The sequence below is a fragment of the Pseudopodoces humilis genome, chromosome 20, assembly GCF_049639895.1.
Source record: "Pseudopodoces humilis isolate 2021_Gansu_Grassland_sample_001 chromosome 20, ASM4963989v1, whole genome shotgun sequence".
NCBI classification, from domain to species: Eukaryota; Metazoa; Chordata; class Aves; order Passeriformes; family Paridae; genus Pseudopodoces; species Pseudopodoces humilis.
Window position 1 is genome coordinate 10,649,512 of NC_142219.1, and position 23,881 is coordinate 10,673,392.

The window sequence follows — 23,881 nt, forward strand, 5'->3', positions numbered from 1 at the left end:
GCTGAGCAACACATCTGTCTGCAGATACACTACTGAGCAGCACGGGATGTGTGGCAAAGAGTGCAGAGAGGCTGCCCAGCTCCTGCTCCAGGTATTCATCACTGGAATAGCACAACAGCTGTGTGATTCATTTCTGTGGCCATAAATCTGTAATGGCTGAGACTCAGTGAGAAATATCATGTAAGTCATTGTCAAGGTTTTTAATGTGTTCCTTTTCAGTTGTTAGTTATGGTCTTTCTGGCAAAAGTTACTGTGCAGTTCTAAGCCATAATGAGGAAAAAAAGCTCCCTCCGTGATGACTATCTGTAGTGGAAATGCTGTCAGCATTTGCAGGAGAGAAGTTGCTGATGTCTGACTTTACTTGGTGAAAAAGAAATTTACTCCCATGCATTTTGGCCCCCAGAGATGGTATCAGTAAAATTACAAAATGTCGTCCCCCCTCCTCCCCACACACACCTGTTATCAACATTTTTGAAGTACAGTCATTCCGGCAGGAATTCAGATCTAGAATGTACGAACACATTAACACCTTTTCCAGAGCCCTTTTATCAGAGACATTGTGTTCTCAAATAGGTCATAGAGACAACAGAAAAAGCAAGAAGTAACAAGACATTTCTGTGTAGCCAAAGTAACTTACTGGCTGCTGCTGCTGGGCCTTGCTGCAGAAGTAAAATCATTTTGATAAGAAATTTCCTGTTTAAATAGTCATAATTTGACTATGTGTCCTTTGGCTTTAAGGAAGTCTTAAAATCCTTTCCTAGTTGCTTAGCTGTCTGGGTGGTTTTTATTACTTTGATGTTCGCCTTTATCTACTGGCTTCATTCACAGACTAGCTGGCTGTTTATCACATGTGTGGATCAAACCTTCAAAGGTTTTGTCTGAAGAGTTGGGATTTATGAGGTCACATGGAATGCCCCTCGGAGGGCGTTGAGCCCATGGCAGCAGGATTGATGGGAAAGGCTTTTGTGTGTAGGTGCTGGGGCTGCGCGGAGGTGAGCAGGTGGTGAGGTGCTGATAGCCAGGGAAGCGCAGGATTGCGGGCGCTGGCCCCTTTTCTGCACGCAACATCCAGAGCATGTGGGAGAGCAGAGCGCATTCCTAGACACAGACTCACCGTGTTGCTGCTTCCAGTAGAGCTGTGTGAAATGTCAGAGGGAATTAGACCCGTGCTGGATCTGACAAGCACATCGGGCTCTGCAGCATTAGGCTTCACTGCACTTTTACAGCCAAGCTTATCAACTACACTGAATGGGGAAAATGGAGATTTTTTTTTTTTTTCTCCCTTCAGAAAGTTGTCTGCTTATTAAAAGTTAAATGGAAAAAAAAAAAAGCTAAAGAAAGGAGAAAAAAAGAACACAAAAAGCTGCCTATGTTTCTGCATACTTCAACAGCAAGCAGCAGATGTCAAATCTGCAGCCAAGACTGCCTTGTTCCAGCCCCTGGGACAGTGTGCCAGCTGAGACGAGCATCTCCAGGAAAAGCACATTAGAGTGCTCTTGCCTCTGGAACAGAGCACGGTTTTCAGGCTGTGTTCAGGCATGCCAGGCTTTGCTGACTGTACAAAAATGGGCGGGCTTGGTGCAGCAGCATGTGTTTGTTGCATTTTTGAGTGTCTTGCAAGCAGCTTTAGCTGATTAGGTCACTAGAGATCATGCTTGGCTTCAGAGAAGCACAGTGATACAACTGCATGTGCTGTGAGCTGGAGAGAGTACTCCATGCTGATTTGTATTTCCCAGCTTCCATTCAGGAAATGAGGATTGAGTTAAAGGATTGTAATGATCTCTCGAAACAGTATTGGAAAGAAAGCAGTTTTTTCTTGGATGAAGCACATTGTGAGTTACTTCCTGCAGCAGGGTGAACGGATTGTAGGTGCTGTGAAGGCAGGGTAACCCCACTCACTGTGAAGGGTTTAGGAATGTATATTGTTAATTATATATACTTGGAGAGGCGGCTCTTTGCCGTCTTTGCTCCATTAGAACGTGCGCCTGCTGCAAAGACAAGTTTCACGTGTGTGTGCTTATATTCTTTGGCCAAAGCTGCTCTCTTTCAGCACTAGATACACAGCCCCTCTTTGGGTCAGAGCTCCACCCCTGTGAAGGAGCAGAGCCTGCTGAGGCTCTGCAGCCGCCGCTGTCCGCCTGCCATGGCTCCTCCTCCCCTCCCACCCTTGGGTGGAACCAGAGAAGGGAAAACTTGCCAGTGGTTAGCAGGCGGCAGAGCTCGCACAACTACTGCAGCAGCATGTCCCACTAGCCCGGTTAGCAGTGATTCTGTCCTTCCCGAGGTGCTGCTGCTGCTGCTGAGTGCAGGAGAAGATGGTTATAGCGATGGGAGCCAGGAAAAATTTGAAAAGGAATGAGCAGCCGAGAAATCTGGCATTCCTTGAGCAGCTTCAAAGGGAGGTGAAGTATCTGAATCAGCGCAAGAGTAAATGAGCACTGGCTGCTGCCATGTTGGCAGAACAGAGCTGTTCAGAGGCTGTTGGACAAGTTTGTCGCTGATCCGGTTTATCCAGTGTTGAAGATGGGAAGTTACTTGTCTGCTCCAGCTTACTTCGCTCCCAAGGATCCCTTTCGGTAAGTCTTGCACAGGATTAGCCGTGGGCCTCCGGAATGTGGTTTCCCCCCTGCGATGCCATCCCAGGCAGTCAGTGTGTGAGGCTGGAGGAATGAGGTGTTCGTGTGCCAGAAACAGCCAGCCTCAAACTGGGATCCCACGTTGCTTTGAGGGGGTGACAGGGAATATTCCTATTGCCAGTCCCTTCCCAGCTTCCTGGTTCGAGGGAACAGCTCCAGTGTGTGCACAGCCAGGCAGGCTCCCTTCCAGAGAGCCCTCCATGTGCACTGTACCCTGTGCCCCTGTGCTTTGCTCACCAGCAGAGGAATGAGATTAATGTGGCTGCTGCTGCTTCTCTTGCAAAGCTCCTTGTGACTAGGTGATGTGAGGTGCTGCTGTGGGAGTTCAGGAAGGTGATGTAATCTCCAGCAAGGCAGCACATAATCCTGTTTAAGAAATCAGGCACTTTGCAGGTAACTAGAGATGAGCAGCACACTTCCCTTACATGGAAAGGATTCTTCTGTGATATCTTGGTTAATTCAGCTTTTAATCAGTTTTGGTCCAATTGAACAAATGAGAATCGAGAAAGGCGATAGTTCCAGAACAACACTTTGCATTGCATCTCCACAGTGAGAAAAGTCAGCGGGGCTGAACACAGCCAGGCTGGTGATTGACACTGATGTGCTGATTAGGTGGATGGATGAGGAAAGAAAGGCACAGCTTGCACTTTCATTGTCCCCCTCCTATCCCCTCTGCTCGGATTTGCTTGTTATTGATCCTGTCGTGCAAACACTTTTGTACTGGTTTGGGAGTAAGGAGCCTATTGGTAAAACAGTCTGGGATAGGAGTAAATACTACTGCATGGCTGCTGAGCTTCTTCAGACAGCTTTCTGAAACAGCAGCTGCTTTCAGAAGAAGGAAAGTGAGCAGACGCTCATTATTTGTAATATGTGTAGGATATTATGCTAAGCCATGGATACACCTTCTCCTGAGTGTGTGGAAATGGCTTTGCATAGTCAGAGCTTAGGCACTCTGTCTTTCTAGTAGTCTGTTTCTCACATCTGTTCTTCCTTGTCTGGTGTCTCTTACTTAGCCAGTGCACACACTGCTGCTAAGCCCGGTGAGTAAGCCTCTGGGTGAGCTACAGGCTGGGCTACTGCTTTATTCTGCAGCTCTGGGACTGTCCTCTCCCTGCCCTGCCTGCAGAATTGGAACCACTCTCCCGAGCCTGGCCAGCAGTAACTGATCTGGCCTGACAGTGTGTGTGAGCGGGGCATTTTGTTAATGAGCCCTTCATGAAGGGATCTGTCTCTTCAGTGCCAGGGAAGGCTTTGCTTCCGTGAAGGTATTGGCTTTCATTTAGCTGTAAAAGAGATGCCACCAGGCACCGGTGCTGCTTTTCAACTGAAACTAGGCTGGTTATCTGTTGTGACCTGATCCTCCCACCACCCCCCACAAAACCAAGAGTCCATGGAGCAGTGATTTGTGAGCTCTATCTGCACTTGCTGTGCTTCAGAGCACAAGGGCTGAGCTCTGCACCCAGATGCTGCCAGCAGTTCCTGGAGGATGGCTGTGGGAGGCAGATTAATTTATTCTGTATAGCCAAAGCTGGGAAGTGAAGGATTATAATGTCTGTTCTGTATAATTAGAGCAGGGTTCTGTAGCTCAGAAAATGGTGCCTGTGCAGCAGAGGAAACACGTCAGGTATGGCTGTAACCCGTCCTCCATGAAACTTGATTACCATTGTTTGCTACTCTGTAATAAGAATAGGAAAACAATCTAGGAGAAGATTAGTGGTTTCTAATCTATAAAAGATAGAGTAGCATGGCATACTCCTTTCTTTTGGTTGTGGTGACTGGCAAAGGTTAGCTTCCTTAATACTTGTAGCACTAATTGCGTTCCTGTCTCAGCTGATGTGAACCTTGGTGCAAGGGCACAGCTCCACTGAGGAGGGAGAGGAAGAAATGGCAACTCTTGTATCTTCTGGGATAAAATTCTGACATATCTCTTCAATGAGAGCCTTGTGGAACAATCATGTGATGCTTTTATCATTTGGTGAAGGCATTGAAGCCATACCTGTGTGCTGTCAGCCAGTTTCCCACACCTGCCATATCTAAGCCTTTCCAAGGTTACAGCTTGCATGGTAAGTAACAAAGGTGCTGCTTGGCAGTATGGGCTGCAGCCGTGTCCTGTTCCTGGCAGGGATTAAGGGAGCAGCCAGTTAGACCCATTCCAGCATCCAGGCTCTCCAGGGCTGCTTGCTCTGTTCCTGTTGCCTCATTGCCCAGGGTGGGGTTCTGAGCCTTAAGCTGCAAACTTGTCCTGCCCAGATTTGTTTAATTACATAGCAGAGAACTGACTGCTTGCTGGCTCCACCTCTTCACCTTCATTTTGCTATGGGTGTGTTCCAAATTAGATACCAGTGCTTATTTCCGGATGGAAGCAAACTTAACTAAGTGCAATAAGGTTGAATCAAACCATTTAGTACTAGAGGAAGGGTAAAGGGAAAACAAATGCACATGATCCCGTGGAGACCACCTAAACAGAATTGCAGTTTGTACTGCATTTGCAGAAATTTTACATTTACTTAAGGAGAAAAAGGAAGGGGTTGAAGGTAAAATTGAAGAGGAGTGAGAAGGGGAAGGTGATGTGCTTAAAAACAAATAAGTGACCCACCTCCGTGGAGAGAACATAGAAAGTCAAGTCCTGAAATCCTGGTGAAGCAGTCTCCAGCATTGCTGTCTGCATCCCAAGTGCAGGTCTGGTCACAGCTCCCTGTTTGAAGATGTAATCACTCCTGGAGCACACACACTGGTACAGGCATGCATGGAGGAGTTGGATAAGTCTGAGGGATCCGATTTGCCCAAGCTGAGCCAGATGTTCCTGCCACAAAATGATAGAAATCTTTGCTGTTAGTCTCCACTTGCTCTTTTTTCCCTCCCACTCACCTATTTGCTCATTCAGCACGGGGTATTTACTGCAAATGGAAGCCAAAGGCCAGTGGTTTAAGGCAGAATGCACTGGGATGCCCTCTGGGTCTCTTGCATACCAGGAGCAGGGTGTAACCATGACAGTGCCCCCAGGCTGGGGCTCTAGTGATGTATGTACCATGTACAGCAGTCTTAAATTACTGTTACCTCTGCTTCACACAAAATTGGCAGGGCCTGTTGCATATGCTGGAGTTCTTTCCCATCACTTGGAGGGGGGACAGGATTTGATGCTCCTCAGCTGGGAAAACAAGCACTGTAGAAGCCAAATACATTTTAAGGAGAAATCTTCCTGAGGGGAGGGTACAGCACTGAATACTCCATGAGGTTTTCCCTAAAGCTGCTTACAAGCAGCTTTACCTTGTTGCTTTGCAATCTCTTGAGATGGAGCAAATAACTCTCTCTGTGCTCTCTTGGAGCACGACCAGCCTCACATCTCATCACACTCATTGCAAGCTGCTGGGGTTTACAAGGACTGGCTTTGGCACAAATAAGTTTTCAGGAAGCTTGTGAGAGGTGAAGTCAGCTGTGGCTCTCATCTTAGCCCTGGGAGCATGTGAAAAGTGCTCCTCCAGTGCCACTGGCAGACTCCAGCACACTGGGTGCTGAGGGAGGGACACCCACCTGAACCCCCATCCCACTGCTGTGGCTCCCCTCAGAAACTGAGACAGGTGGTGGGGTAGGGCACAGAAGAAAATCTTCTCACGTTTGGGAAAACATTGTACTGATGACAGCATTGATCCTCCAGGTGTTTGTTTGAACCAGTTATTGGTGACTAACCTGCTTTGGATTGTGTGCTCAGAAATGGCCAGTGCCAGACTTATTTTCCTTTTAAAGTCTGAGAACATGCTGCCCAGGGCTAATGGAATAATCCTTACTGATGCAACTCCTGTCTGTGCCTTATCTCTCCAGTAAGTCACACCTCCATGCTGCTGAAGTTAAACTTCCTTGCCCAGTGCATCTTGCTGAGGCAGGTTTATTTTATATTCAGCAAGCCTGGGTTCTGCTTGTGATTTGCTAAAAAGGTATCTGCGGTAGAATTGCTGCATTTTTTTCCTTGATTTTTTTTTTTTTTTTGGGGGGGGGAGGTTTGTTTCTTGAAAGGCTGTAGACAGACGATTAATAATGGTTTCTTGTAGAAATAGAGGCTGAGAGGTGAAGAATTGGGAATTCTCTTCATGAAATCAGAGAATTAGTTTTATTGAGGTTTTTTTGGTGGGTTGCTTGTTTATTTTTTCATGCATTGTTATCAGCAGAAGGGAGAGCAATCGGCTGGGAGAGGTGGATTTTCATCACAGTTAATTGGTGGATGCGGTATGTATATGGATCTCAGGGGATGAACTGCTTTGAAAACTCTCCCTCAAATGCAGAGTGCTGCAGTTTACCTTTTGGGAGAGGCCTTGGTACAGAACAATAGAAAAGCTTTCCAGACAGGTTGGTGCAAATCTGGCTTTGCATTTCAAAGGGAAGTGGATCCTGCCTCTCTGTCCCACTTCCTAAACTGGCTTGAGGAGTCAGGTGCTCTGGCATAAAGGTGATGCTATAGAAACACTAAGCAGAAACAGGGCAGAGCTCTCACTGTGCTGGGCAGCTTTGCAGCTGGAAACTTGCATCCAGAAAGAGGGAGAAAGCAGAGGAGTAAAATTTACAAAGCAAAATTTATAAACCCACTGATGTGTTTCAATGTGTGGGATTTGTTTTAAACCTTGGAAGCTTCTTTTTCTTTATACTGGTTGAATCCACCTCTCCTTACAAACCTTGGGTTTGGTGCTAATTTTCAGTTCAAAGAGCACTGGGAAGTGGAAGGGTTTATTAGATCCATAACTGGCAGACCTACCTGGTGGTGAGCTGCTGCTGAATGTCTGTGTTCTCCATGCAGGAAAGGACTGTTGATTTGTGACTTGTTGCCTACTGGAACTTTGTTCCTTTGTTTCCTTCAAGGTGCTCTGAATGCCAGGATCCCCTCACTAACTGGTACTATGAGAAGGATGGGAAGCTGTACTGTCACAAAGACTACTGGGGGAAGTTTGGGGAATCTTGCCATGGCTGCTCTCTGCTGATGACTGGACCTGTGATGGTAAGGACTTTGAAGGACTCCTGCCTGGAGGCAGGACATGCCTGCCTCCATCTCCTCAAAATTAGTTGGTTGTTATCTTAGGTATTCAGATAGCCAAATAAACTGAGTGGAATAATCTCCTTGTTACTCTAATCTCTAATCAAAGATTAGAAATTAAGCTTCTTTGTGCATCTTCTAGATAAAAATTAATTTTGAATGGGGGTAGCTGTTAAAGGAAGGGGATCTGAAGCATATCAACAAATCAAGTGCTGAAAAGTACAGAGCTGAGAAGCAGAAAGGTGATTCAGGGGACATCTGTTCAGTTTCTGGAGCACAGTGCCTCAGTGTCTCCAGGGGAGATTTTCCACTGCACTGTGGAGTCAAAGCTCTGGGCTCAGGATAAGCTGTGGGAAAGTTGCCATCCAAGTCCCACCTGTGCTTTTTCAGGCTGATGGAGTCTTGAAGTAGTGTTAGCCCCAAATGCACTGAACTCTTCCTGCACAATATGGGCTCACCTAAATGTTCCCCTCCTGCCAAAGCCTTGCAAATATTTAAACTTTAAAACTGCCAAGTATGAAACAAAAACATTATTTTTCTATAGTCTAAATAAAAACCAGGATGGTACTCAGTAATATGATTGCTAACTCAAAAGGAAATACTGAGAAATGTGCAGACTATTTCTCATTGCTTGCAAAAGTCTTTGCATAATAATGTAACTAAAGGAAGTTCTCATAAGGAAAATAGAAAAACAGACCAATTAATAAAAATATTCTTTAAAGGTATTTTTTGTCTCAGTTTGCACTTTTTTTTCTGTCAGCTGGCTGGTTCAATATCTGAATTTGTGCACTGTCTGCCAAAAAAAAAGCCCTTTCAGCTTTATTAATTCAGGCGTAACATTAGTTATCTTGCCAAGAGCAACTGAACAGGAAGGTTTAATACCTTGTTTACTAGTCTGCAGCAGACTATCGACTATTTTTGATAGCTGAGCAGCTGCCAGATATAGCAGAGGTTCCTGGGACATGAGATTTGCTTAGAGTGTTGATGTGTTTATTTTGGAGTTCTGCAAACAAGGTGCCATGGATGGGGCTCAGGAAAGATAGAATGGACTCTCCAGTTAAAAACTGCCACTTGCCTCAGAGATGTGAATGAGCACGTTAACTGCAGAGGAAAGCAGGAGCTGCATCTGCTGATGGGTTTTGGCCCTCCTAAGCTACTCCCTTTTCTGTCTGTAGGTGGCTGGTGAATACAAGTATCACCCCGAGTGCTTTGCTTGTATGAGCTGCAAAGTGATCATCGAAGATGGAGACACTTATGCACTGGTGCAACATTCCACTCTTTACTGGTAAGAGGAGCTGCACTTTGCCACAGAGCTGCTTTTTGCAGAGTGTAAGCCGAGTTCAGCTGGCTCAGAGTGGTTCAGCCGAATGCTACTCTGAGGAATGCCAGGAAGCTGCCTTTGAGGGAGGGAGGAAGGAGTGCTGCAAACACTAAAACTATGGCTTGTGGTCAGTGAGACAACTCAGACGTGTGAGTTTGGCAGGGAGGGATGCCATAATGACTTTCTTCACTTCTTCCAGTGGAAAATGCCATAACCAGATTGTGCTGACACCGATGATAGAAAAGCACTCCACTGAGTCTCTGCGTGAGCAGCTGCCTTATACACTGACCCTCATCTCCATGCCAGCAGCCACAGATGGCAAGAGGGGGTTCTCTGTGTCTGTTGAAGGTGGCTGCTCCAGCTATGCCACTGGTGTCCAGGTGAAAGAGTGAGTATGACCAGATTTTATACAATGTGCATGTCTGTGCAGAGGGAGCTGGTAAAAATCCTGCAGCACTGTTGTCCTGAGGGAATCTTGGCATTACAGGGACGTAGGTTGGCTAATTTGTGTTTGGTCTTCATTTCAGTCTTGTGACAACCTTAACTGATAATTGTATCTCTCAGTGCTATTTCCTTCAGTGAACACAAAACATTTGGACTAAAATTTTACCATTGGTGATATGAAAAGCTCTCTCCAAACCAGCTCAGACCTAAGCACTTGGTCTGATGGTAGCTACCCACGTTGGTAGATTAGCATTGTTTTATTTCAAAATGCCAATATGAAGGGGAGCATATTTTTGATAATTTTGGCTAAACTGACTTCACATACAGACTGTAAATCCCATATTTAGAGTTAACAGGATGCACATCAGCCCAGATGTCCGAAACGCCATCCACCCTGCAGATCGTATCCTGGAGATCAATGGAGCTCCTATTCGCACGTTACAGGTGGAGGAGGTGGGTAGAGTTCTGTTCTGAAGCCTTCTTCTCTTCTGCCTTCCTACATCTCCTCTTTCCAGACACTGTTCTCCCACCCTACACACAGTGTGTGTACACCACTAGTACTCGTGCTGACAGGAGGAATAAACATGAAGGCAAGCTTTGCCTTCCAGCTGGAGAGGAAAATGTAACAGATGGAAATGCAATGAGGATTCAGACCTGATTTTGTGGCATTCAAATGTGAAGGGAGCTACTAAGAAAAGTCTAGGGCTGTGACAGAGGACAGAGAGGCTGTGAAGACTTTCCCATGTACTGCTGGTGAAGTACACAGTTCTGATCCTTTTAGAGGCACTGCTAATACACAAGGGCCCAGCTGATCCTAGGGACATTTCCCATTGCAAAAAACCTATCTGCTGTCTGTATTTACAAGTAGATGCTTTCTACACATATCAGGTGATGCTGCAAGTGTGCTGCAAGGGGGGCACCATTACCTTCACTTCCCAAGGGTTTTATTTACTGTGTGTGCTGAAGAGAACACGAGGAGTGCAAGGCATCTCTCAGATAAAATCTCCATGTAGCCTTTGCAAAGCTGTTTTTTGTAGCACTGTTCAAGGTGGAAACTTGTGCAGTTTTTGAACACTTCTCAGAAAAAGAAAAGTATTTAATAGAGTCATAAAATACCAGACTGGAAAGCACCTCAAGGATCATCTGGTCTAATCTTTCTTTGCAAAAGCACTATCTAGAGCACTATGTCCAGCTGAAACATAAATGTGTCCAGAGTTGGGGAATCCACTACTTTGCTGGGGAGATTATTCCAAGGGCTGATTGTTTTTTGTAAAAAACTGTCTTTGTGTCTACCTGGAATTTTTCCAGGATTAATTTGTACCCGTTACCCCTTGTATTTTCCATGTAACTCCTTGTAAAAAGGGAGTCTCCATGTTCTTTGTAGCTACTCTTTAAATACTGGAACATGGTGATAAGGTGTCCCCTAAACCTTCTCAAGGCTGAACACACCCACTTATCTCAGCCTTTCCTCATGTGGCAGCTTCACAGCACTTCATTCATCTTTGTGGCCCCTCTCTGGACCCTCTTCAGCCTGTTCACATCTTTCTTATATAGGTTACTTGTAGCTGACCAGAAAGAAGTATTGGATAGCATAAGGAACTTGTGTATTGTCAGCCTGATTTGTCTGGTAGACAGTTGTGGTGCACACAACTAAACCACAACTATGGAATGATCTCACTGAACTCTTTCCTCTGATTCCTGAGGGGCATTCCCTTTGTCTCCTCTGTCTCCTGTCATTTGCATTCCTCCTGCCTGCTGCTATCCTGCCCTTTGGTTTGATTTCAGGTGGAGGAACTGATTCGCAAGACAAGCCAGACCCTTCAGCTGCTGATAGAGCACGACCCTGTGTCGCAGCGCTTGGACAGGCTTCGCTTGGACTCGCGTCTTCCCACGCACATAAAGACACCCATGTCCCCACGCTCCCTGTCTCCACTGGACATCAAGGAGAACCTGGAAGGAACACTCCGACGGCGCTCCCTCAGGTAAAGGCTTGGAAGCACTGCCCCTGCCCTGTCTCTCCTTTGCCCTGTGCTCCCTGGCTGGGCAGCTTAGGCCTTATGATCACAAGGACTGTGGGGACACGGCTTGTCTCTGACGTGAGCCGTGGTGTAAACCACTGGAGAAGTCATGGAGAGCTTTGGATTCTGCTGTTGATGTATACTCTCTCCATTCCCTTTCAGGATGACAGACTTTCCTTAATAAAAAAATAAGGAGCTCTACTGTTAACAGAGAGAAGCTACTAAGTTTCATAGTCAGAAAATCTAAAGGTCATGTTTTTACCAGCCTTAGATAACTGGGGAAGAACGTGTCCTTAAAGGGAATCTGGCTGAAACATGGGACTTGGGAAAGTCTTTCTAAGAGTGGAGCACTCAGTTGCTCATTTAGTCTTTTACCAGTACTTTGTTTAGAGATAGCAAGTGATGTGTCTTCACAGTTTCCTCCTCCTGTTCACAGAGCTGCACCTCAACTGCCAGTCCAGGAGAGGTGGTTGTTGTTGTTGTTATTGTTATTGTCAGGCAGCTCTGAATTGAAAGCTGCTCTGGATTCATAAGGAGCTTTCACAGTGCTGGGAGAGCATCTGGCTTTGGAGATAGTAAAAGCACTGGAGCACATTAGAAACTGGTCCCTTAGCAGTGAATGGTGGGATATGCTGGACCAAAGGTTACTCAGCTGCTTCCCTGATCTTCCTGTCATCCTTGTTTTCCAGGCGAAGTAACAGCATTTCTAAGTCTCCTGGCCCCAGCTCTCCAAAGGAACCGCTCCTCCTGAGCCGTGACATCAGTCGTTCTGAATCCCTGCGCTCCTCTTCCAGCTGCTCCCAGCAAATCTTCCGGCCCTGTGACCTGATTCATGGTGAAGTTCTAGGAAAAGGATTTTTTGGACAAGCAATCAAGGTAAGGGGGGTCCTCAAACATTCGTCAATTGCTTTGAGTACTGCAATCTCTGTCTGTCTTGGCATCCTTACCACAGTCTCGGTGGTTTTGCCTTGCCAATAGTGATTGGATCTTTCCTGGTTTGCTTTGAGATCCATTTCTGTTTCATTCCCTGACCACGAGTGTCTCTGACTGCAGATGGTTTTGACTTTGTCCCCTTTGAATGTCAGCCTTGGCCACACGTGTTCATGTCCTGAGTCAGATTTAGTACACCAGAGTGCCAGTCACAGCAGCCTCCTGGGTGAGGTGGGGAGAACAGGGAACAGGCTACACTTCCTCTTACGAGCATCTTTCTTATGCTGAGCTGCATTCAGCTCCCCAGCATTTCTCACCCACCCTTAGTGTTCAGGGGTTTGCTAGGCTGATGTAGCAACCATGTCTGAACCCTGGCACAGCCTGAATGGCTTTTCAGTGTGGGGATAGTGGTCAGGTCTTGCATGTCTCTCACAGTTCTAATCTCAGTCAATAGCAGTTCTCTCGCATTTAAGCTCTCTGATCTTGGCTAAGGGTACTCCAGCAGTTCCTATCCCAGCATTCCTGACAGCATCAGAGCCAACTTCATCTGCCTTGTTGAGGTTCTGTGAGCTCCTCAGTACTCAAAGTGCAGCCACCAAAGGCTGGGACTTCTCCCTGTACATTGGTATAAAGTTGAGGTGTCCAGCCACCGTGTTCATGTCATGCTTCCATGGGAGGTGATCAGCCAGCACTACAAACCCAAAGCTTGATCCATACTAATGAGCATATTTCTCTTCTCCTCTGCTCATAGAGAAATAACAGGTGCAGGTAAGTGGAACCTTTGCTCTGTCGCATGCTGTTGTCATCTGTGTCCCAGCAGTTACTGGCACAAAGGCATTTCTTTTCTGCTCAAATTACCCCATGGCTATCCTGTTCTGGTGCATGCTCTGGGAGTTCAGTTTGCCCCCATGGAGTTTCATGTGACACCTGTTTCAGTTTTGCTGGTATGTCAGCTTAAGAATTCCACTTAGCCTTGCCTTTGTCTCTTCACTTCCCTTTACCATTGGGTATTAGATGTCTTTGGCTTTCATATCCCTGGCTGAAACATGCAGTGTTCCCTGGCTCATTATTTGTGTATGGATGCTTGATTTCAGATGGGAGCAGGAGAATATTGTACTCTTGCTGTTGTTGTGTTATTCCATGCACTCACATTCCACCTATGTCAGCTTTGTTATGTCCATGGCTCCAAACAGAACTAGTGTGTCACAGTGTTTGCAAGAACTCATAAGCTTCCTAAATACTACAACTGGGTCATGTGTTCTGGATTTTAGTTCTAGATGTTTTCTAAAGGACTTTTTTTGCCTCCTACCTTTTTTTAAAAAAAAAATTCCTTAGGCTTCAGATTGACTGGGTGTGATGCAGCAAGTACTGTATTTGGTCACATAATTCTCCTCTGATCAGAGAGGCAAGGTGGTTGTTTAGCTCCCTGGAGATCTTAGGGAGCTAGAGCTGTCCAAGTTAAGCAAACAAAGAGGAGAGGATTTCCAGGAAAATGTGCTCATAGGAATTTGGACCTTTTCTATTCACTCCTGCAACCCATGCAAGCAAGCCTGAGCTGGTTACAAAAACCTCCATAATACTGCAAAATGCCAGGATCTAGCTGGAGACAGGCAAACAGTTCTTGAGGAACTGGAAATGCTTTCCATGTCAAGAGCCAGGAAATTTATTACCTTATTATGATGGATTTCTTTGTGCTTTCCACTGTTCTAGGACATTCCTTGCAGGTTGAGACACACTGCTCCAAAGGAGCAAGGTAAAATTAACTGCTTCCTACCTTAACTGAACAGCCTGTGCACTCCAGTTCCACTTGCATGGGTATGAGATTCAGATTCTCCATAAAACCAAAGCATTTATAATGCAGTTTTGGGTTGTTTGGTTTGGTTTCTGATGCAGGTGAACATTGATTCCTTCACTGATGCAGAATGCATTTGGTAAAGCTTGTGTGAGAACTGTGAGCATCCCACTGGACAAATGCATTCCATAAGGGAACTTTGAGGCAGGCAGCAGTGTGGAGGCTTTGGCAGCCTGTGTGCACACTCAGCCCTGTGCTACCCAAACTGAAGCCTTCAGCTCTGGCTCTTGCCATGATCCTCTGTCAGCTTTAGGTAGTTTCTGTTTCACATGCAGCATCTTTGGTGAATTCCAAAAGGAGAAGTTTCACACAGTTTTTGGTAGATCCCTGGGCTCTTAATTTCCTCCCATCTCTATTCTTCTCTGGATGGAGGGGAATATTAACACTTTTTCAGAAGTTGCAGGAGCATTGGAGCTGTGTATTCTTGAACCTTGCCTGTAGTTGTGGGTTTTGTTCCCACCAGGTGACTCACAAAGCAACAGGAAAGGTGATGGTGATGAAGGAGCTCATTCGTTGTGATGAGGAAACACAGAAGACTTTCTTGACAGAGGTAAGAGCAGGATTTCAAAAAGTTTCTGAGCCAGTAGTGTGGTGGAACTCTCCCATCTTTTCCAGAGAGAGAGATCCTGCCAGCAGTCTGGCAGGAATGAAGGTGCTGAGGAGGGAGACATTGCATGGGGAAAAGCTGACATGAGCTGAATGTTTGCTGCAGTCAAGTGTGACTCACACTGGGCAATAGACATTGCTTCAGCTCCAGTTCATTAATTTTTCAGTGATAAGAGCAGCTTCAGTCAGAGGCAAATTGAGCTGTGCAGTACATAAAGGATTTATCCCTTGAGCCTTCTGCATAAATACAAAGGATGAGGGCCAATATCTGTAAGATATTTAAGACTCATGCTGTATTTAAGCAAAACTCTTTTCTTGGTGGCTGCCTACCATGTTTTTCAAAGTCAGATTTAGCTTAAAGGCAGCTCCCTAAACACCTGACACTGCGGTTGTGGCCCTGACACACACAGCACGAGACGCAGTAGCTGCTCTGGAGAGTTTCTCACTCTGAAAAGTTAGCCAGACTCAAGGGTGCTCTCCTTAAAGACTAAGATCAGGTTAATTGCACAGCATGGAAATGAAAAAGCAGCAGTTAATTGACTGCCTTAAGGTTGGGGTTTGAGCCTTCTCTGTGATCCCTGAACAGGACTTTGAGCGCTGGAGTGTTTTTCACCACAGAATGAATCTGTCAGGACTTGTTCCACTCACTTTCTGGGGTGGGATGTCTCTGCTTGCAGGTGAAGGTGATGCGCAGCCTGGACCACCCCAATGTGCTGAAGTTCATTGGTGTGCTGTACAAGGACAAGAAGCTGAATCTCCTCACCGAGTACATTGAAGGGGGCACGCTGAAGGACTTCCTCCGCAATGCAGTGAGTATAGACACCTGGGAGACCTGTACTCAGTGAGCCTGACTGTGCTGATGGTTGTACCAGCCCTATGTACTCGTTATTAGTCTTGCTCTTTGGAGCTGTGTAGTAAAGATGCTTCATAGCTGAGGGTGAGCTTGAGGCAGGAAGCCTCTTCTTTCTGGGGCTGTGTCATGTGTTGCTGACTGCTGTAAGAGTCCCTGTTGTGAAGGAACTGCTGTCACCAGCTGGCTGGTAAGATGGTCCCTGACCATTGAGGATTTGTCTTTCAGGACCCATTCCCCTGGCAGCAGAAGGTCAGCTTTGCCAAAGGGATTGCCTCTGGAATGGTGAGTTGGACTGTTGCTTCATAATAGAGCAAACTCTGGGGTCAGAGTGCTTTCAGGAGGGTGGTGTATGAGGGGCTGTGGATGCTGTCTGACTACTGGAGTTGGATTGTTGAGTCTGTAAATGCTCAACTGGGAACCCCTAACACCAGCTTTTCTCCTTCTGTTCCAGGCTTACTTGCATTCCATGTGCATCATTCACAGAGACCTGAATTCACACAATTGCCTGATCAAGCTGGTGAGTTACACCTCAGTTCTCACAGCACGCTGCTCCTCTCCTTGGCATCTTCCTCTCTTGGTTTTCTCCACATGATGTTCCCTCTTTTGTCAGGGTAGAACTGATTTCAGAGAGGCTTTATGCCCCAAGCAAAGGAGCTCTATTCTGATACAGGATTTTCCAGACTGATCTTGTTTTCACAGTTTCTGTGCTCTGTTCTCTTACTACCCTTCCTCTGCTCACAACTCCTGTAAGAGTCACCTTCTCAGAGTTAGTACAGCTCTGTTCTTTATCTCAGCTATAAGATGTTCTTTATAGCTGTTTTTGGTTTTTTAGCCACTTGATGACTTTTATTGGCACTCAGGATTCAGACAAGTGTGTAGGTGTGTGCACATGGGTGTTCTCTTTTTTTTTTCTTTTTTTTTTTTAAATGCTGAGTCACAAGATTTTTGTGTAGTTTCATTCCTTCATTCCCTCAAACCTGCCCTTTTTTCACTTGACTTCAGACAACCCAGGATGAAACTCTAAGTTAATTCCTGACCAGGTAAAAGAGGAAGATCTAAAAGGAAAGGTCCAGGTCAAGTGTAGCCAAATTGATGGGATAAGTGCTAGCAACCACACAGGAAATAAGATGATGAAGGGAGGAAGTGATAAGTTGGGATCACGAACTGGGTGTCTTACATCTGCTATGCTGATGTGTCTTCAGAAAACCTGCATAGTTGCACTTAGACTACAGTTGGTATTGAACAGGAATTGCAGCCTCTTTGCTCCTAAAAGGAGTAATCAGTGGCTTGTACTAAATCCTCTGTGCAGGACAAGACAGTGGTGGTGGCTGACTTCGGTCTGTCTCGGCTGATTGTGGAGGAGAGGAAGAAGCCCACGCTGGAGAAGCCGTCTGCCAAGAAACGGACGCTGCGCAAGAGCGACAGGAAGAAGCGCTACACGGTGGTTGGGAACCCATACTGGATGGCCCCAGAGATGCTGAATGGTAAGAGTCCAGCAGCAGGGAGAAGGCAAGGAGGAAGCCTGAGACAGGGTACAGAGATGACAGGATTACTGAAATTTTCTGTGCCACAGTAACAGCCAAACCTTTCAGAGTCTGTGGTTTTAGACCTGCTAAGGTGGAAGCTTTTTTATACACACAGAGGCCATAGGTGCAGTCCTGCAGTACCTGACCTGGTAAGCCTTTGTACCAGCCCAGGTAATGTTTCTGGCTTGACAACAGGATTCTTCGGGAGGGCAATGGAAGTAAACTTGCTACAATCCAAATAAAAGGGAAGACAAAAGAGGCTTGAGATAAAACTGAGCCCAAGATCAAGTTTTGTTATAGCCTCATGCTTTGGAACTGCCTCTTGAAACAGGGAATCTTTACACTCCGGGATGCGGTGTTTACATATGCTGTTGCATAGATCTAGGCAGAGGCCATCTGCTGCCAGGTTTGCTAAAGCCTCAGTATTCAGGTGGGAGTTGTCCAAGTGCAGGGAAATCTGGGTTTTGACATGCAGCCCTCAGCTGCATTAAGGTTGAGCTGAGATCCCTAGAGGAAAAGCTGCCCCTGCAGGAGTTGAGGTGAGGGTGAAATACAGTGGATACAATTTCCTCCTAACAAACAGGTCTCTCTGACCAGCAGGTTGGGCAGGCTGAGATATCAGCACTGACCAGCACAGCCTACTTGGGAAGTGACGACTGGGCTCCTCTTCCCCAGCTCAGTTCTCCATGTTGCTTTCTTGTGCACCATTCTGTTTGCCTTTCCTCAAGGCCTCCAGCCCTAAAGGAGTCTGAGGCTGCTTCTCAGAGTTTGTCTCAGTCCTGGCATTTGTGAAGAGAACAGCAAAAGCATAGTCTGACATCACCTCTGAAAGCAAGGCTGTTTACCAGCTACTGGCTTGGGAGGGGCGTGTCTGTAAAGCAGAGCATGGCATGCCGGAGCCTGCCAGCTTTCCCAGGATCAAAGTGCTGCCGGTGTGTAATTTATTATCTCTGCAGTCACTGCAGCAGGGACTCGCTGGCTGCTGCGGAAGCTGAGCTGAAAGCTGGCTCCATGCACTGTAGAGATGCACAAGAACAGCAATCAATGGAAATGAGCAGAAGCTTTCCACAGTCACCCTTAGCATTTGCTCAGACCCAGTACAGTGTTGTCCTGTAATTCCCAAGTACAAGAGAGAAGCAAGCTTAAAATCTGTAATGGCAATGTAATGCACTTGGTCTGTACAGATTTTGGGGTGACTAACCCTGCTCAGGTTTAAGCCTTGCTTTGTCTCCTGTCTTAGGGCCCTCCAGGGGATAGTTTTAGTTAATTTTTGTACTGGCAACTCCTGAAATAGCTGGATGGGTAACTCTCTCTTTACAGAACTGAATGTCTCATGTTTCCTACAGGACAGAGCTACGATGAGATGGTGGACATTTTTTCATTTGGGATTGTTCTCTGTGAGGTAAGATGAGGACATTACATGGCATCTTTAATGCCCCATCTCTGTGAACACATGCTATCACCCGGATCTCTGCATCTGAGTGTGCAGCCTGTGACCTAACAGCACATTATTAGTGAATTAGACTGGGAGAACAAGCTTACCCTGTCTCTGGTTCCTCAAGGAAGATAACTGCCTTGTAGTTTTCTGGTCCCAGTTTCTTCCTGGACTGAAAGAAGCTGTGAAAAAGTTATCAGGTTCTGACTGAGCCTGGTATCCATTTGAAAGTACATATATTCCCTAGAACTGCAATCCTTTTTTCCTTTTCTGCCTCATTAAAGGAACAATCAGCTGCATAATCTCAGCAAATTCAGAGCCTCCACTGGGGATGGCACTTAACTTCAAAGAAGTGGAAACAAAAACCTCTTTGCAGGTCGATTAATGAAGCTTGCACCCTGAAGTCTGTTGGCTTAGTTTATTTCTGAGCCAATGCAGAATCTGACTGTTATATCAGGCTTTTCTATCTGCAGAACAAAAAGCAGCACTTGAAAGCTGCAAGGTATTTTCAGTTTAAAAGGTGGGTATGACAGTGGAAATACAGACGAAAGGCAGGGTGTTGTGTAGCACAGCAGTTGCAGGAACACCAGGAGAGCAGAATTTCATTTTCAGTGTTTGGATGAAGGGGACAAAGCAAATGTCTGTGCATAAATCTTTGTGGCCTCATCTGGAGCTCTGTTTACACTGGTCCCTCCTCTCAGAGAATGTTGTGGTTGTGAGTGATGGATTTAGGAACTTGAAAAATCTGTATGTGGGATTAAACAATTGTTTCATCTAGAAAAAAGACATATAAAAGGGTAGTGGCATATGAACATTCTCCTTGTCACCAAAACAATGATGCTAAAAAAAAAAAAAATAAAAATTAAACACTCAAACAGATAAGGAAATAAACCTGCCAAAATACATAATGGGTGTTTCTGTCTAGTTACAGGATGTGGCTGTCCTGCTGAGTTATTGGCATAGAAAAGCCTGGGTGGCTATAAATAACACCCCTTCTATGATACCCAGTGAGGCTTTAAACCTAATGCTCTGTCCATGTGAAAGTTTGTATTGACCTTGTGAGTCTAGCTCACCCCACAGCTCTCTGAGGGCTCCTTCCCTCCCACATTTGTGCTGGAGGTGGTGAGCACTGGGGCAGTGCTCGGGCAGGGCTTCCTTGTCCACCCAGCTCTTTTCTGGCTCTCCTTTACTGCAGCCTCCTGGGTGTCAGTAATGGTTGTTCTTTTCTGTCCCAGCCCTCTGGCTGTGATGATGGTTGAATCTGTCACTGGCAGAACAACTCAGAGGTGCTTTTGGCTTCCCAGCGTTGTTTAGGACAGGCTCTGTACCAAGGGGCTTTGCCTATGGTGTAGTAAGATGGTTGGAGGAGGAAGGGATGGGATGGTGATGAAGATTGCCTTGATTACCTGCAATCAGAAGGGGTTGCATCATCCCCAGCTGCAAGACACTGTGGAGCTCCCTGAGAGGGGCACATCATGCTGTGTCTTCTGGGAAAGAGACCCTGGGTAGGAGGAGAAGGCATCTGGGACTTCTTCCACAGCCATGGACACATCAGGAGGTCTTGAAGAAGTTTCCAGTGAAGTTTGTCTGTACATACTGCCATGAGCTGAAGGCTTCATTGGAAAGGAAGAACAGTGTTTCTGTTCTCTCCACCATAATACTTTGAAGGAGCCCTTGCCTGATGCAGAAGTTCCCTGTTTGTTAACACTCTAGAACTGTTGCAGTATTTAAGTGCTTTTCTCATTTTTCCCTAGATCATAGGCCAGGTTTATGCTGACCCAGACTGTCTCCCACGCACACTGGATTTTGGCCTTAATGTCAAGCTGTTCTGGGAGAAGTTTGTTCCTGCTGATTGTCCTCCAGCCTTTTTCCCTCTGGCTGCTATTTGCTGCAGACTGGAACCAGAGAGCAGGTAGGTTTGGGGTCTGGAGGACTCCTCTTTGGAAGCCTGCAGGATGTGTCTGTATTCCCATAGCGGAACTGCTCTGCACAGAGGGCAGTTCCAGCCTTCTATGGGAATGCTCAAAGGCTTCCATGAGTGAGAGACTTCAGACTCAGCTGTTTGGGAGAAAGACTGCTGTATGGTGGAGATGTACGAACAATTCCAAGACAGAGAGAGTAAAGGAGGAATGATTGTTCAGGATTTCTGAGGTACAAAGAGTTGGGGCAGACTTTGACAGTAAGGAAAACACTTAATTTGATTATGAAACTTGTAGCTTCAGAACAGTGTTGCTGCCAAGTAGGTTCCAAAGAGCCAGACCTCTCTGGTCACTCACTGGCTATAAAGATGGGTAGCCCAGAGAAATGAGGGCTTTGCAGTCTTGGAAGCTGAATGGGGAGGAAATTATGGCCCTGTTCACCACTCTGTACGGGGACCTGGATGGACAACTAGCTCAGCCTTTCCCGATGCTGTTCTGCTTCCCCTTTCCTACTCATGTTTCCTCACTGCTGCTTCTAGGCCCCCTTTTTCCAAGCTGGAAGACTCCTTCGAAGCTCTCTCTCTGTACCTGGGAGAACTTGCCATCCCCCTTCCATCTGAGCTGGAGGAGCTGGACCACAATGTGAGTGTGCAGTATGGACTGAACCGTGACAAGCTACCTGAAAACACAACCTAGAATGCTCGTCCTGCTGCCTGCATCACTTCCATTGGAGCTGGGATGAGCGTCAGGGAGAGGGATGCACTTCAGCCACTTCCAGGGCATTAACGGGGCACCACACTGTGCATCTGCTGCACTGCCTCTCTCTCCCCACCCAGCTTCCCTCCTCTTGGATATCCTGATTCACTGTGGATTTCTGGCATGTTTGAGAAGCAAAAAGGACCATCTCCTGCCAGCTGCACCTAGGAAAGCCTCTGAACACTGTATTTCTGGCTTGAGAAATACTTCTCTGGCCTATTCAGGCTTCTTTACTGTGGTGCCTTAGAACTTGGCTGCAAGCTGTGAAGCCACCCTGGCCTGTCTGCCAGGGAGGGAGTTGCTATAGGAGACTCTCCTAGGTAAGGACAAGCACTTCTGGAACAGCTTCTCCCACTGACTGCCCTGCCCAGAAAGCTGGGGAAATCGGACATCCAGCAACATGTCCCACCACGACAGCCCATGTATGTATTTGCATGTGTTTCCCAGAACAGCCCACTGAGATTTTGGCCTCTGACATGCATCAGAGGAAGGAGTAAAAAGCCCCAGGAGTTGGGCAGCTCTCCTGAAATACCTTGTCTATGGGGAAGCACATACGAATTGTTGTTTTGGTTTTGTGGGCTTTTATTCCTTCTCTGTCTCTGAATACCTCCAAAAGCCTGCCTAGAAACACTAAGACTGAGCTCTGCTTGCCCCTCCTGATGGCAAATGAGGCAGGCAGCAAATGAGCCACTGGAGCCACTGGAGACCCTGCGCCTGCAGTGAGTTTGCCTGCCCAAAACCTTAACCTGGGTGAAAGTATTTGAACCTGAATGTGTAGTTCTGCACTAGGCACTGGGTGTGGACATTCCTGAGTGCTTGAGCTCTTGGCCTGTGAATGTGAGGTGATAGAAATGGCAGCAGAAGGTGCTTGTCAGAAAGCCAAAGGTTTGAAGTGGCTCAGACCTTGGGCATGGACAATGGCAAAAGGGGACTCGCCCAAGGTCAGTTAAAGGATGGACTTGTCATGAATGGAAAAGTGATGGAGAAATGTCCCATCCTCCCTGGAGTGGCAGCTGGAGAACTAATAATTCAGTTGCCACTACCTCATCCTTTCCTGCAGATTGTGCAAGTTGCTCCCTTTGAAGGTCCTTCTTGCAGCTGCTGCTGCAGCACCTGAGCTGATTCTCCAAACAGAATTTTTCCTCAGGGTCATTCCATGCTCTGGGGGTGAAAAAAAAGGTCTTGGAGTCATTGGGAGGTGGGTAGACATATATTTTCTTCCACTGCTTCTCTTCTTCCTCCCTTGGTGGAGGGGGAAGGAAGAAAGCTACTGCTGCAGTAGCTCATGTGGTTGGCAGAACTGAACAAAAATCTGAATCAAGTTCTGCTCGTCACACAAACATCATGGTTTAACTGGATTCTTAGTGTGCTCCTTTTTCCCTCCTCCTCCCTTCAGCATGGAGGTGGGGAATGGGTGTTAGTCTTTGCTGATTATTTGGTTTCCTCCCCCAACCCATGAGTTTAAAGTATTATGTAAAGTAACATGGGACCAGCCATCACCTGATATCAGGTATGCAAGGGGGGTGTTTTTAGTCTGTGTAGTGGTGTTTTAGAAACACTGGGGACTCCCTGTGCTGTGAGTCAGGCAGGTGCCTCTCTAAACTGGGTCCAGTGGATCCAGGATTGTTAATAGGATTTGCCCTTTCATTCCCCTTCCCAGGCTGGTTTGTGAGGGGACCCCTGAAGGGAGAGTCCTGGGTGATGTGTGGGTGGGGTTTATGAACTGTGATTTGCACAGCTCCATGTTCTAACTAAATTAAAAAGCAGTAACTGTATGCTATTGAGAACAAGATTTTGTGGTCTCTGTTAAATAAAGCCGGAAGTTGTAACTTTCTCGGGTTTCTATTGTAGTCGCAAAATGGCAACATCAAGACTGCCCAGATGAGGTACCATCTAGAACACCCTTTTCTGAGTCAGTGAACTCTGCCACATTCACAGAACTGCAGAAATCACAGTGCAGTGCTCTGTAGGACTATTTACCTGGAATGAGGGAAAGGGAAGAAGTTAAGTTCTGTTCATTCACTGGTTGGTTTTTAAGGGTGGACCAGAGTCAGCAGATCATGGAGCCTCTCTCCATTTTCCTTTTCTAACCCAGGAATAAAAATACAGCCAGTCCTTGGAAATATCTCATTCTGAAATATGTAGTTCAGGGGACATTTGTGTTAAGAGAACAACTGAACCAAGATGCTGGCTCTGGTAGTACCTCCTGTAACCTGCTGTGCTCTGTCTCCATTGCAGCTCTCAAGGGATGGAGCTGCTGTTGAGCAGCACCGAAGCAGAACTGACCCAGGTCAGCACAGGAAGGGGCTGTACCCAAGAGTGTGTTCCCATGGGCCAGCCTGTTGAGTCACGCACAGCTCACACCCCCACAGCTGCTTTTCAGGAACAGTGTCCCAGTCCAAGAGCAACTGCTGGCAGCAGGGAGACAAGCTCCATGCCCCTTGTCAGTGCTGGTGAGTGCAGGCACTGCTTGTAGGAATTTACCTTTGGGCCTAGCAAACTGAAGTGGCATCTTCCCTTCTCCTCTGAAACAAGGCAAAGGATGCTGCTCTGGCAGGAGGAATG

General features: G+C 46.6%; 1 protein-coding gene across 6 annotated transcripts in view; it reads left to right on the plus strand.

Moving 5' to 3' along the window:
* LIMK2 (LIM domain kinase 2) overlaps positions 1 to 23,784 on the plus strand; it is a 31,420-nt gene extending 7,636 nt beyond the window's left edge. For 2 of the 6 annotated variants that reach the window (XM_014253994.2, XM_088065118.1), the window contains exons 3-16: positions 7,485 to 7,620; positions 8,832 to 8,941; positions 9,177 to 9,365; positions 9,769 to 9,874; positions 11,207 to 11,403; positions 12,129 to 12,315; positions 14,685 to 14,771; positions 15,505 to 15,636; positions 15,906 to 15,962; positions 16,132 to 16,197; positions 16,990 to 17,164; positions 18,553 to 18,608; positions 20,396 to 20,553; positions 21,100 to 23,108. In XM_014253994.2, the coding sequence (XP_014109469.1) occupies positions 7,485 to 7,620; positions 8,832 to 8,941; positions 9,177 to 9,365; positions 9,769 to 9,874; positions 11,207 to 11,403; positions 12,129 to 12,315; positions 14,685 to 14,771; positions 15,505 to 15,636; positions 15,906 to 15,962; positions 16,132 to 16,197; positions 16,990 to 17,164; positions 18,553 to 18,608; positions 20,396 to 20,553; positions 21,100 to 21,256 (1,813 nt within the window). In that variant the 3' untranslated portion in view covers positions 21,257 to 23,108. Of the gene's footprint in view, positions 1 to 2,215; positions 2,577 to 4,526; positions 4,700 to 6,353; positions 6,455 to 7,484; positions 7,621 to 8,831; positions 8,942 to 9,176; positions 9,366 to 9,768; positions 9,875 to 11,206; positions 11,404 to 12,128; positions 12,316 to 14,684; positions 14,772 to 15,504; positions 15,637 to 15,905; positions 15,963 to 16,131; positions 16,198 to 16,989; positions 17,165 to 18,552; positions 18,609 to 20,395; positions 20,554 to 21,099; positions 23,109 to 23,554 lie in introns of those variants that run through there. The other 4 variants (XR_015774239.1, XM_005524446.3, XM_088065119.1 and 1 more) reach the window with 4 other exon arrangements.
* Positions 23,785 to 23,881: the final 97 nt, after the last annotated feature.